This window comes from Chamaea fasciata, unplaced genomic scaffold, assembly GCF_029207755.1.
Source record: "Chamaea fasciata isolate MVZ Bird 193981 ecotype frontalis unplaced genomic scaffold, bChaFas1.0.hap1 SCAF_10, whole genome shotgun sequence".
NCBI lineage: Eukaryota > Metazoa > Chordata > Aves > Passeriformes > Sylviidae > Chamaea > Chamaea fasciata.
In genome coordinates this window covers 25,579,529-25,591,846 of record NW_027094095.1, presented here as the reverse complement: position 1 = coordinate 25,591,846, position 12,318 = coordinate 25,579,529, and the positions used below count along the sequence as shown (strand labels likewise).

General features: G+C 44.3%; 2 protein-coding genes across 4 annotated transcripts in view; both read left to right on the top strand.

The window, feature by feature from the left end:
* The window catches only part of AGBL4 (AGBL carboxypeptidase 4), an 882,078-nt gene that overhangs the window by 523,947 nt on the left and 345,813 nt on the right, over window positions 1-12,318 (top strand).
* Window positions 5,619-12,318, top strand: part of BEND5 (BEN domain containing 5) — a 30,969-nt gene continuing 24,269 nt past the window's right edge. Inside the window, exon 1 of one of the 3 annotated variants that reach the window (XM_066192783.1) lies at window positions 5,619-5,916. In XM_066192783.1, the coding sequence (XP_066048880.1) occupies window positions 5,697-5,916 (220 nt within the window). In that variant the 5' untranslated portion in view covers window positions 5,619-5,696. Of the gene's footprint in view, window positions 5,917-6,148; window positions 6,329-12,318 lie in introns of those variants that run through there. The other 2 variants (XM_066192782.1, XM_066192784.1) reach the window with 2 other exon arrangements.

Here is a 12,318-nt window from a genome sequence, read left to right as displayed (position 1 = left end):
GAAGTACAGAAGGAATCAAATTCTTGTGGTGATGCAAAATCTATGTACGTAAAGCTACTTTTAGAGTCATTTTAGTAAAACACCTGTCAAAAGCCAGGGGAAAGTGTGGCTTATAAAAGAAAAGGGCAAATCTCAAATAAAATTTCCAGTTAGAGTGAAAATATATAGGCTGAACCCATCAGTGGATGGTAGTAGCAATAAAGATCATTTGGGCTGCAAGAGCAATATCATCTCCAGAGCAGTTTTTGCAGCAGGTGGCAATGGCACCTGAAGGACACGTTTTACAGGTGAGTCCATGCATGAGTCAGCTCACACAGAGCCTTCCCTGCTTTCCTCTCAGGGAAGGAATTTATAGCTTGGAAAACAGCATTTTAGCTGAGAGCTGGTGGTATTTAGCAAGATTTGGAATGGTGTACATGAGGGTAGGAGCTGAAAGCCACGAGGTTTGGGGGTCATTTGCAGCTCCCAGACAAGGCTGAGGGAGGTTGGGGGAATTGCTGCTCTCACTGAGGAGAGATGGTGCCGACTGGCAGCGTCCCCTGGTTCCTGTCGACTTTCTGTGGGCACATTTAACCTGTAATTTGGAAGAGGAAAATACGGTCTGGCACACATTCCTGAAGGGTTGCCAGTCCCAGATCTATCCATTTCATAGCCTGCCAGAATGGGAAAGATAAGTACCTTACAGACCAGTATCCACAGCAACAGACACTGGAATTTTATATTTTTAATACATTTAAAAACCCGAAGAAAATCATTACTTTTTCATCTTCCAATTTTATAATAGTAATAATGACCTTTAGGTCAGGAATTTTCAGCAGTTAATGACTGTCTGGCTTTTCCTTTGGTCCTTGGTTTCTCCAGCCAGTCATTAACAGTGAGAAAAGTGCCTTCTCCCGTGGTCACTTTGGCTTAATCGTTGCCTCTTCATGCTACAGAATGCACCAGCTGGGAAATAAGTGTCTCCTATGTGAATGAATCCATAAACTGTTCCTTGGGTTTCATTTCTTTGAAAGAAAATTCTGTGAGGGTGTGAGAGTTTACTGTAAAGGATGATTGAGTATTATCCAAAGCCCTGAGAAAAGCTAGATCACTCTGAGGAATTGGGACTGAGGATGGTTTAAGGCCATAGATTTCAAAAGATTATATCTTCAGAATTTATCTGTGTAATCTAGGTTCCCTTACTCTTGGTAATGGAGTGCTTTGGAATTATATATGGACACAAATATTTTCGTATCCGTCTTCTAGGATCACACAGGAAGAGGACCTTTTGTTGTTGTTGTTTGTTTGTACTTTTATATGTAATCACTGTGATGCTGAAAGCACAGTGTGGCAACAGTGTCTCAAGAGTTAAAATGTATTTTAAAATATAAAGTGGAACGACCCTCTGGAATGCTTACCCTGCTCTATCTGGATAGTAGTTTCCCTCCATCCAACCATCCTCTCTCTCAAAACACCTAGAAGCTGTACATGACTTTATTCAGAGGAAAATTCATTTATACATGGATATGACTTTGTCTTGCACTTCACTGTAAGATAAAAAATGCCAACCATGGAATGGCGGTATCTTCTGACACCTCTACCAATCATGTTCTTCATAAAAATTAGGCAGCTTGTGAGTATATTGTATGCCTGAACATGCATGCACCTTTGAACAGTCTTCAGTTCCTGTGTACTGTTAGCTGAGTTGTTCTTTGACCTGGATGACTTTTAATGCCATTGTTCCAATACAGTGTTACCCAAAAAACTGTGAATGTATTTTTCCTTCAAGGTATGTTTCAGCTTGAAAACAATTGTGTAAGAAATGCACTAGTTGGAGGACAAATAAATCCACAAGAAAACAATAGTTTCCTAAACCACATATTCAATGTGCAGGGATTCCCAGTAGCAGTCCAATGTATGGTTACTGCTGAAGAGTCAGGTAGTAGTGAAGCACCTCCACTGGAAGAGTAAAAGAAAATGGGAATTTCTTCTGTAGCAGATTTAAAGTCAATATGGTGTCCTTTGAGCATTTGGTACTAAATATGGAATAATGTGAATGATGAGCCTAATTTTAATGTTTTGCTGTGAAAAGAGATTTAGCACCTGCATAACTTGTATTGGAACTATTAGCCTTCCATTTTGTATTTTTAGTGAAAACACAGAGTGCACATGAAAGCTGCGGACATCCGCTTTTGCTTGAATGCTTTTTTTACTTTTCAAGAAAAATAACACCAGCAAAATATAAGTAGTGTTCCAAGAAAGAGCCACTCAGGAGTCCCACAAGGGCTGGGACTGTGCTTTGTGGTTTCTCCACTCTTGGAGTGACAGAAGATGAGCCTTCATTTGCATTTTGAAAGTACAACAATTTACTTCTCAGCAGGGCTGTGCTGTTTCTAAAAGGCTGGACTGGCTCGAGGATTTAAATCCAGTGAGGTTCCTGTAATTCCCTTAACAATGAGTTTTAAAATCTACACCTTTAAAATAGCTCTGCACCTTTAAACTTCAAGCTCAACTCCGTGTTAAAGCAGCTGGCTAAGGTCCAGAAGACAGGAGTGACAAGTGACTTGTGTTTCATTTGCTGCTTTAATGGATTTTTCCTCAGCTTCACAGCTAACCAGTGCAGATTATTTATAGATTTTAAAGCCAGAAATTAACACTGTTCCTTGTAGGCAGAAGAAAAAATGTATGGCATCATTATTAATTCTTTAGCATTATAATGCCTTCTGGCTCAATGTGTGTGCAAGGGACAAAGAGTAAACATGCATTTTTCATCCCGACCCTTATCTGTTCCCAAAAATATCCTTCAGTGGAGAACTGGGAAACAGCCTGCCTAAAGGATTTGAGACCTTTTATTTTTTTGCTGCTGATACAAAAATCTTTAGTCTTCACTGTAACAGAACGTTCAAATGCAAAATATTGCAAACACCAGTTTAGAATGTGCCTTTTCCCCAAAAACCCCAACCAACCTACCAAAAACCCACTATGATGCTACTGAAGCCTTTGGGTTTTCTTTCATTGGGACAAATTACCCAGGTGTCCTTGGTAGCCTAAGAGATCTCTCCCTGTTCAACTCAAACTAATCTTTGAGTCCTGACCTTCTCTTTGTTTCCTTTTATTTCCAGTTTTACTACTGCTCTGAGGCCCTTTCCCTCGACAGCAGCCTTACACACCCCTAATAGAATTCAGCTGTGGAGGGAATACAATCCTGGCAGGAGGCAGTCTACCCAATTCCTCACTGGCCACTGAACTTAGTAGTAAAAAACTGTCCTTCACATAATTTTCAGAGTGTCCGTGGAGTAATTCCAGCAATCAGCTGTCCTGCCATCTCCCTACAGCTCCCTGTACCCCACTGTAACACGAGGCAGAGGAGACAGCAGTGCTACAGCAGCTGGTATTGTTTGATCAGCAACACAACCCTTGCTGGAATTTCATTTCCCTTGCAGACTCACTACTAGAATACATTTGTCATCCATACTTTGTAGCAGACTTATATTTGCCTGTAATTACACACCAGTCTGGCAATACTTTATTGTTAACATAAAGTACTGCCATTTAAATCCCCAATCTTAAACTGGAGTATTTGCAAAACTCTGTAATTGCTAAAATAATAAAGCTGCCATTACTGTATGGGAAGTTTACAGCTTGTTGGTGAAATACTTACATTGGCTTAACTACACCTGTATGGATTCCTTATGTTTTCATGTGCTGTTTAACACACAGAGATTTCTGCTGGGCACAACGAAAATTTTCTGGCACTGTCACTAAATGGCTGAGGTTGGAAGAGGCCTCAAGAGCTCACCTAATCCAGGCCCTGCTCAAGGGGTTGCCCAACACCATGTCCAGATGCTTTTGAGTTACCTCCAACAATGGAAACTCCAGAAGCTCTCTGGGAACCTGTGCCAGTGCTCAGTCAAAACTGAACTCCGTGTTTTCCAGCTTGTGGTCTGACCCTATGTAGGAGGAAGTCTATAAAAGATAACCAGGAAAAACAAGTTCAGTGTGGTTTTACTCAGTGCAACGGGCACAGATAGCACTGCAAATGCCCAGGGATACGAAAACCCACAAAGACAATAATATTTTGGTTTCATTTTGTGTTGGTGTTTTGCAAACAAAAAACTACTGATGTCCCTCTCTCGTATTCATTCTGTGTTTTTTTTTTTTTTTTTTTAAAACATTAAATAGTTCTCCCCATGTCATTGTTCTGTTCCTAAGTCCGGTCGGATAAAACAGACCTCAGGACTAGAAAGAGCAGCAAGAGTTTGCTCTGAACGACAAAGCAGTGTTGCCACATTACTGTTTCCATACATGAAGCTCAAAACATCTGTACTCAGTATCTAAGGGTCTCCTAAAGTTGGGGAATTTGTGTTAAAATTTGCACCATCTCTAACCCTTGTTTGACACACCAGCACAGCATTTCCCAGCTCTCTGTGCTCGTTTGGGGGAGCTTTGTGCTGTTCCAGCAACCCCCAGGGCACGGAATGATGGAGTGCAGGTGGTTCTGCATTACCATGAGGACCTTCATGTAAAAGCTGATGCTCCAGTGCTGTTGCCAAGTGGCAGATGAGTGTGTGGTTGGTTCTCTGTGGCGTTTTCTGGCTGGGAAAGATCCACTGTGCCCGCCAAGGTCCCTCCTGCCCCTTTTCCCTGCAGTTGCTAGCTCTGCGCCGGCCTTCAGAACAAATCCCACTGTGTGTCACCCCTCTGTTTGCCCTCCTAAGGGCTGATCAGAGCGATGGAGCACCTCTCCAAGGAGGAAAGACTGAGAGAATCGGGATTGTTCAGCCTGGAAAAGGCTTCAGGGTGACCTTATTATGGCCTTGCAGCATCTGAAAGGGACTTAAAGGGAAGATGAGGAGAGACTTATTACAAGAGCACCTAGTGACAGGACAAGGGGGAACAGCTTCAAAATGAAGGAGTGTAGGTTTAGATTGGCTATCAGGAAACAATTCTTTAGGATGGTCAGGGTGGTGAGGCTCTGGTACAGGTTGTCCAGGGAAGTCATGGACAGCCCAGCCCTGGCAGTGTTCGAGGCCAGGTCGCACGGGGCTTGGAGCAGCCTGCTCCAGTGGAAGGTGTCCCTGCCCGTGGCAGCAGGGTTGGAATGAGACGATCTTTACGGTCTCTTCCAACACAAACCACTCCATGGTTGTCTGGAACAAAGCCTATTTCTGCGACACGCGTGTACGGAGTTTTCAACTTGGGGACCAAAAAAAAAAAAAAAAAAAAAAAAAAAAGCTTCCCGAGGCTTTTCCCGGGGCCGAGCTCGGCCGGGCCGAGGGTCGGGATGCGGGATCCGTGCTCCCCGGCGCAGGCGGCGGGGCCGTGTGTCCCGCGGGGCAGCGGGAGCAGGGCGGCGGGGCCGGGGCCGTGTGCGGGCTGTGTGTCCCGCGGGGTAGCGGGAGCAGGGCGGCGGGGCCGGGGCCGTGCGCGGGCTGTGTGTCCCGCGGGGCAGCGGGAGCAGGGCGGCGGGGCCGGGGCCGTGCGCGGGCCCGCGGGCGGGGCGCTGTCAGCGGCGGGCACCGAGCGGGGCCGGGGCCGCTCCCGCTCCCCCCGCCCGGGCCCGCCCCACTCGCGTCGCTCCGCGCTGGATTGCTCGCGCCTGGCCGGCGCCGTCTGGGGCCCGGCGGGCGGCGCGGCCAGGCCCGCTCAGCCGAGCGCAGAGGCGGCCGCAGGAACAATACGGCGGCGGGCGCGGAGCCGCGCGGCCGCCCCGCACCATGTACGCGTTCGTGCGGTTCCTGGAGGACAACGTGTGCTACGCGCTGCCCGTGTCCCGCGTGCGGGACTTCAGCCCCACCTCCCAGCAGGACTTCGACAACCAGAAGGTCTACACCGTGTACCGCAACCCCGAGGAGGCGGCGGACGAGGACGACGAGAGCCCCGGCGAGTGGGGCGACCGCCTGCTGCTGCACAAGGCCCAGATCCTGGCGCTGGCAGGTGAGGGCGGGCCGGGCCGCGGGGGCGATGCCGCCCCCTCCCCGCTGAGGGAGGGAGGGAGGGAGGGAGGAAGGGGAGGGAGGGGAGGGGGCGGCCGGGTGTGGGGAGGGACAGCTCCCAGCGGCCCCGGGCCCGGGGAGGGGGCCCAAGGGTCGGTTTCCAAAATCCCCGCGACCCCCGAGATGCGCCCGGCGGTACTCGGGGGGGGGGGGGGGGGGGGGGAGCGGACGGTGCAAACTTAAAAAAAAAAAAAAAAGTTCAGGTTTTCATCCACTGCTTATTTATAGTGTTTGGAGTCATTTGTGTACCTTTGCAGTTGCTGCCAAATTCGAGGGGTGCTGTTTTATGTCCGCTTTGTTAGTTTAAGTGACTTCACACAAATTGGAAGGCGGTAGTGGAAGCAGACCTCCAGGTACTGCTCTTGTTAAGCGTGGGCTTGCTGCGTTTGGTTTGTTTAATGTTTAAAGATAACAAATGTTTCCAAGCTTAGAGGACCAATTAAAGTGCATAATAGGAAATAACCCCGTGTTTTGGCCTTTTGAAGGTGTTCAGCCCCTGTGAGATAGTCCTGTTGGTACATTGCCCCCAGATAGTGACTCTTTGGCAGAGTGTTTCCTTGAAGACTTTGTGTAGATTCCTCGCTGCCATAGTCATAGCTGACATGGAAAGGAAGTTTGGTGGTTGTAGCAAATTGCTGGTTAGGGTGGACTTGCCCAGTAGGCTTTTGAAAGACTGTAATGACCATTTGAGATGTCAGTCTGGGTAGCAAAGAGGACACTGGGTTCATACCCTGACTTTTTCAGTTTGGGCAAAGTACTGGTTATGTCTATTTCCCCGAAGATGGGATGGACTTAAAAACTCTTTTGTTTAGTTTGCCTCTTAGAAGGCAGTGCTGAGTTCTGGTGTCTAAACATAGTAACTTGGTGTTAAAGCCGCATAGAACTGGTATTTTTCTAATTTTAGTTTTGAAACCTAACAGTTCCTAAGCCAGTTCAGCCTGGTGGTGGCCCAGTTTGTCCCTGGCTCAGCCATTTACTTTTGCCGTTGTCCTGCTTCTAGTATTGGGCATAAACAGATACCTCAAAAGAACCAGGAACAGCCAAACTTGAGTTCCCTGCAAGGCTTTTCCAGTTTCTGAGTATCTGCAACTCCAGAAGTTCAGGAGAATTAGTTAGGCCACCCAGCAGATGAGTGGATTCTCCTGCTAAGTTTTCATTGTCCTGTGCCAGCCCATGATGCTTTGTGGCAGAGGAGTGCATGTGAAGTGTTTCTTGCAGGTTCCCTGTCAGATCCACGGAAGACAACAACCTCAGTGTCCAGGGTTTGCAGAGCCTCTTCCCTAAGGCAGCAGCAGCCCACTGGACTCACCCTCCTGTGTCCCACTGGGGAGCTGCAGCAGCAGTGCTCTTTCAGTTCCTCCTGTCTGTCTCACCACAGCTAAAGTGTTCCAGAGCTGAGCCCACCAGGTTTCCTCAGTCTTCCAAGTGCTTATTTTTGCCAGTTCCTTGTTCCAGGCAGAGCCTGTGTCTGCCCAAGATGTGCTCTCCTGAATTTTTCTGTACAGTTTCTCTTTGCTTCATGTCTCTTGAACCAGAACAAACCAATATATGCTGTTTCCTCTAGAGAACATGACTTGATACCTGTATTAGTGATTTGCACTAATTGCTCTCCAGAGATTCTAATTTCTACAGGAAATTCTCCTGTTGAGCCAGGAACACAAGGAAACACACAGCTATCTTTATTACAGCTGTCACATCTCAATATATTCCAACCAGATCTATGTTTTGCATTCTTGGAAAACTTCTCACCTGAACACCAAATGAGTCTTCTGTGCTTCTTTCCACTCATGTAAAAATACCTTAAGTGAATTCAACAGAAGTTGTGTACAAAGGGTCACTTACTTCTAAAGTTGCCATTTCCTCCCAAGATGTTAGTATTGGTGTTTGTTTTTATTGAGGTTAAAAACCTTGGAGAGAAAACTTGGTCTTCTATGAGGACATCATACCACATTCCTGCTTTATAGTGACCAGCTCAGATTATGGCAAGTTTTTATGGCAGATATTGCAAGTGTAATGTTATACAAGCTTATTTAGTTACAAGTAATTTTGCAAGTCTGCAACAATGTTTCTCATACCAGTACAGAACTTTTAATTCTAAAGGTTTCCTGCCTAGCTTAGCAATAAGGTAAATGATGTGTATAAAGTTGCTTTTATATTTAAAATATACATAGGTGATTTTGAATTTTTTGGAAGGAACCCTTAACTGAACAAACCAGACATCAATGGCTTTAGGGGTCTACTGCTTTGGTCCAAGAATTCCCCGTTAGGCAGAAGTTTCAGGATCAAAGTTATGCTACAGATATTAAATTAAACAAACAACAAAAGAGAATAAGAGAGAGAAATGGGGTTTTTTGAGCCTGCAAAGTGTTCTTTTGCAGTTTGAATGGTGACCAGTTTTCTTGCACATAAAGCTGCTCAAGTAAGCAGAGTTCTAGCTTTTTATATGTATTTTCATGATCAAATGCTGCCCATGCAGTGGAAATTAATCATGGTTTGAAAAGCAGATCCATTTGTTTTTCCTTTCTAGCAGTATGAAAAAAGAAGAGAAATAACACAGATACAAGACACATATTAATGGGTTTGTTTCTTTTGTAAAGAGTTCTCCTTTCCTATTATGTCTAAAGAAATTTAGATACCTTTCAAACTTCTACCCTTGTAATGTAGTAGTGCACACAGGCCTAAGTACAGGTTTATGCCCATAATGCAAAGCTGTGTTGGAGCATTGGTTGTGTAAAGGGTTGACAAAATAATTGTCCTCTTCTGAGAGAGTCTGGGAGCAATTCTTTGATCCTTTGTGCTGAGGTTGGATGGTTGGAAGCCAATGCTGTTGTGAGGGATATTGTTGCTGTAGAGCAGAGAGCACTGCTGTAAAGGCATCATAAGTCTAAAAAGGAAAAATGAAAGAGGGAAGTGTGTTAGGACATGCTCAGAGCATCAGGTAATTGTGAGAGACTTAGGATGCTGTGGAGATAAAAACTGTTGTCTTTTATTCTGTGCTGAGTAGTTTGTGATAGTGTCAGAGAAGAGTTGTGAGTGAACTGTGAGCAGCTTTGCCTTCCCTTGTGTCCCTGTGTGCATGACTGGGAACTGCTGGGGTGTGCTGGCCTGGGAACTTTCCACTTCTTCAAAACTTAACCAAAGACTAGGGCTCAAACCAGAAGGGTTGACCTGACTCAGTTCTAAACCTTCCAGCCACAGAAGGCACATTAAAGTGAATGTCCCTTGCCTTAACAAGTTCTCCATTTGGCTACCAGCAGCCGATGCTATGTACAAATAAAGGAATAATTTTACTTGCCTCTTGTATGGAAGATAGAACTCAGCAGACTGGAGTTTGACTACAGAGCAGTTTCTTGAGGTGACGTTAGCTGGTCTGTCTTGTTGAGAATACAAAAATAGCAGACAGCTTTGCAGGAATAGTTTGAGTCTGTCTTCCTGATCATCCACACCCTTCCTTTTTCTTCTTTTCTGTCCTCTCCTCAAAATGCTCCAGAGCTGTTTTTTCTGATCCTTCTCCTTGACGCGCACTTGCCACTTGCAGCTTTTCCACACTTGTCTAATAGTCACTAGCAGAATGTTATCTCTGAGCATGGGCACCTTATAGCAGCATGATCTTTACATGACTCCACTGGAGCTTTTTCTTTCTTTTCTAGGTGATGAATGTTAGGTGGAATGAATTGACTTTCAGGGACTTCTAGAAGTTCCCTACTTCAGGCTATGTTTGTTAACAAGTTAATAATGACTGTCTTCTACTAGGAGATGTTCTTTCCTGACTCCAGTAAATAATTGTGCTCTCTAACTGCTGCCCTCAACATATCCCACCCACACTTGCATAGCAAACCTATCTCCATCAGATTCTCACAGCAAGTCCTTAGCTGCCACAGCAAATATGTTAACACCTGGTGCATCCCTGTCCTTTCTTGCCCCTTTATAAAATGTTGTGCTCCACTTTTTATTGGAGTAGGTGATGTGATTTTTAGTTTTAAGAGCCTGTGCAGCTCGTGGTTAGATGTTATTGTGTATTTCAGAAGGATGTAAAATCTCAGTTTATAGAAAAAATTTAAATTAAATGATTGCAGGACTGAGATTTGAGTAAAGTTGAAAGTGTTTCAACTTCTTATCCAAGCTTCTTTGCTATGAAAAGACCCTTTGTCAAATTCTGGAATATGTGAAAAATTTGCAATATCAGATTTTAGATTATATTAAGAATATACAAAATTTAGGTCAGGAAGTCATCTTGATGTGTAATATTTAAGTCCAAGCTTTTACTGTGTTTCTGTAGTCTTGGGCTTCTCCTCCTTGCAACTTGGGGACTTGGAGTACATAAAGCAGCTCCTGGCTGTGGCCATTGTCCCCATGCTCCATCCCAAGTTCCTGCATCTCCACATGTCCCGTTTCCTTTCCCAGGGCAGTTCATGGGGTGAATGAACCATTGTGGCAGGGACAGCTGACTCTTTGTTCCCAGGAGTCTCCAGGCCTGTCTCCTCCTGGGATACATTGCTGGGATGGTGTGTGACAGAGACCTGCGGAGAAATGGCGCCAGGAAAAATGTCAGAGCACCTGCAGGTGCTTCTCAGGTGATCCCAAGGGTTGTCCTGAGTAAAGAAGTACCAAGAAGAGGTTGCAGGAAACCTCCCAGTACTGGTAGTGGTTCCTCACAGGCTCTTTTTAATTTGTTTGATTTTTCCGGGGCTTGTTTGGGAGTATTTGGGATGGGCTGTTGTGTCCCTGCCCTTGAGCAGCAAGTCCAGCTGTCCCTAACAGTAGTGTCACCTCCTGTGCAGGTCTTGCCATGCCAAGGGCCCACTCCAGTCACTGAGAGGAACTAAACCCAGCAGTTTAGGCAGTGCTGAAGTAACCTTGGTCAGAATAGCATTTTTTTTTAAATTTTTTTTTTTTAATTTTTACTGTGATATTCGACATGCATGGCCTACTTTGTCACCCTTAGCTGAGGTGCTGCTGCTGTGTTTTTACCTTTTCAGCAGGTAAAAGAGCTGGCTGTACACAGAGGTTCAGCAAATCGTTCTGTATTACAGAGTAACTAACTACTTCACACTCCTAAATATAGTCCTGAACACAAGTGTGGCAGTATTCATGAAAAATATTTAAAGCTAAATTTCACACTCATTTTGTATTTGATCCATTTCTGGTTTATTTTTAACTCATGTAAGATGAAGGGTGGAGGATTTTTCTTCCCTTCTTCTAAATTCTAGTGTAGAACCATATCTGAGCTACGAAGGACTTGTACAAAGGCACAATTTTGTGGGGTCTTTTTGGTGTCATTTCTGTTTGTTCAGTGTAGAAGCCTTATGGCACATCGACACAAAGCTAAATGGCAGCAGCAAAAAAATTTTTGGAACTTTTAAAACTGTAACTGCTAAGGAGTGGTTTGGAGTAACCCTTATGAGAGTGGTGATGTCATCATCATGCTAAAATACCAGTAAAAATTAATTAAAAAGCTGAGATTTATCTGTGCAAGAATATTTTGCAGTTATATTTAATTTCCTCCTTTCCTGTATTACCCTGCTTATTCTGAATATACATTTTTGTTTGTTTGTCTTTAACCCTCTCAACTGACCTGCTTGTTCCTCAGTCACATTTGCTTTTTACTTCACCTTAATAGTAAGAAATCGCCTCATTTATTTTTGTAACATAAAGACATGCAGGTGACCTACATTATTGTTGTTTTTTGTGGTCTTAGTACCTATGTTGCACCACTTAAGACCAGTTATGCTTGTAAATGTTGTATAAGCTCAGCTAGCATACAGTAAAAACATGAAATTCAGAATTTTAATAAAATTGACTTCAAAGATAGTATGGTTATGGTAGCTATGGTAACCAAAACTAATTAAAATATGCTAAAATTTGCAGGGGAGTGAAAAGGGAGAAAAAGTAAGTTAAGGTTTTGTTTTCATAATTAAACAGTAAAACATTTTTTTCCAGTGTATTGCCTAAGTGCCAGTCAGTGAATTTTTTGCCTTTTTTTAAAGAATTCCTTTAAAAATAGTAGAGGCTGAACCACATTGTAATTTTTGTACGGAAACTGATAAAATGCCTAAATCTACCCACTCTTTCCATAGTGAGCTTATTCCTTGGGCGGAGATGCTGTGGAGGCTCTCTGGGGTGCTCTCTGGAGGCTCCTGCTTTACCTCCTGGGCAGCATCTCCACCACGGCTTTGTGATCAGCAAATCATCACAGGGTTTGAACCTAATGTAATTGTGCAGTCTAATGCAGATGGACTGGTGAGGGCAGCCAGGTTGACAAATAATGGCTGTCATTGAGATTGATGATCCCTTTAAATGAACTTTTGAACTTCCAAAGAAATACATAGTTTTTGTTATAAAT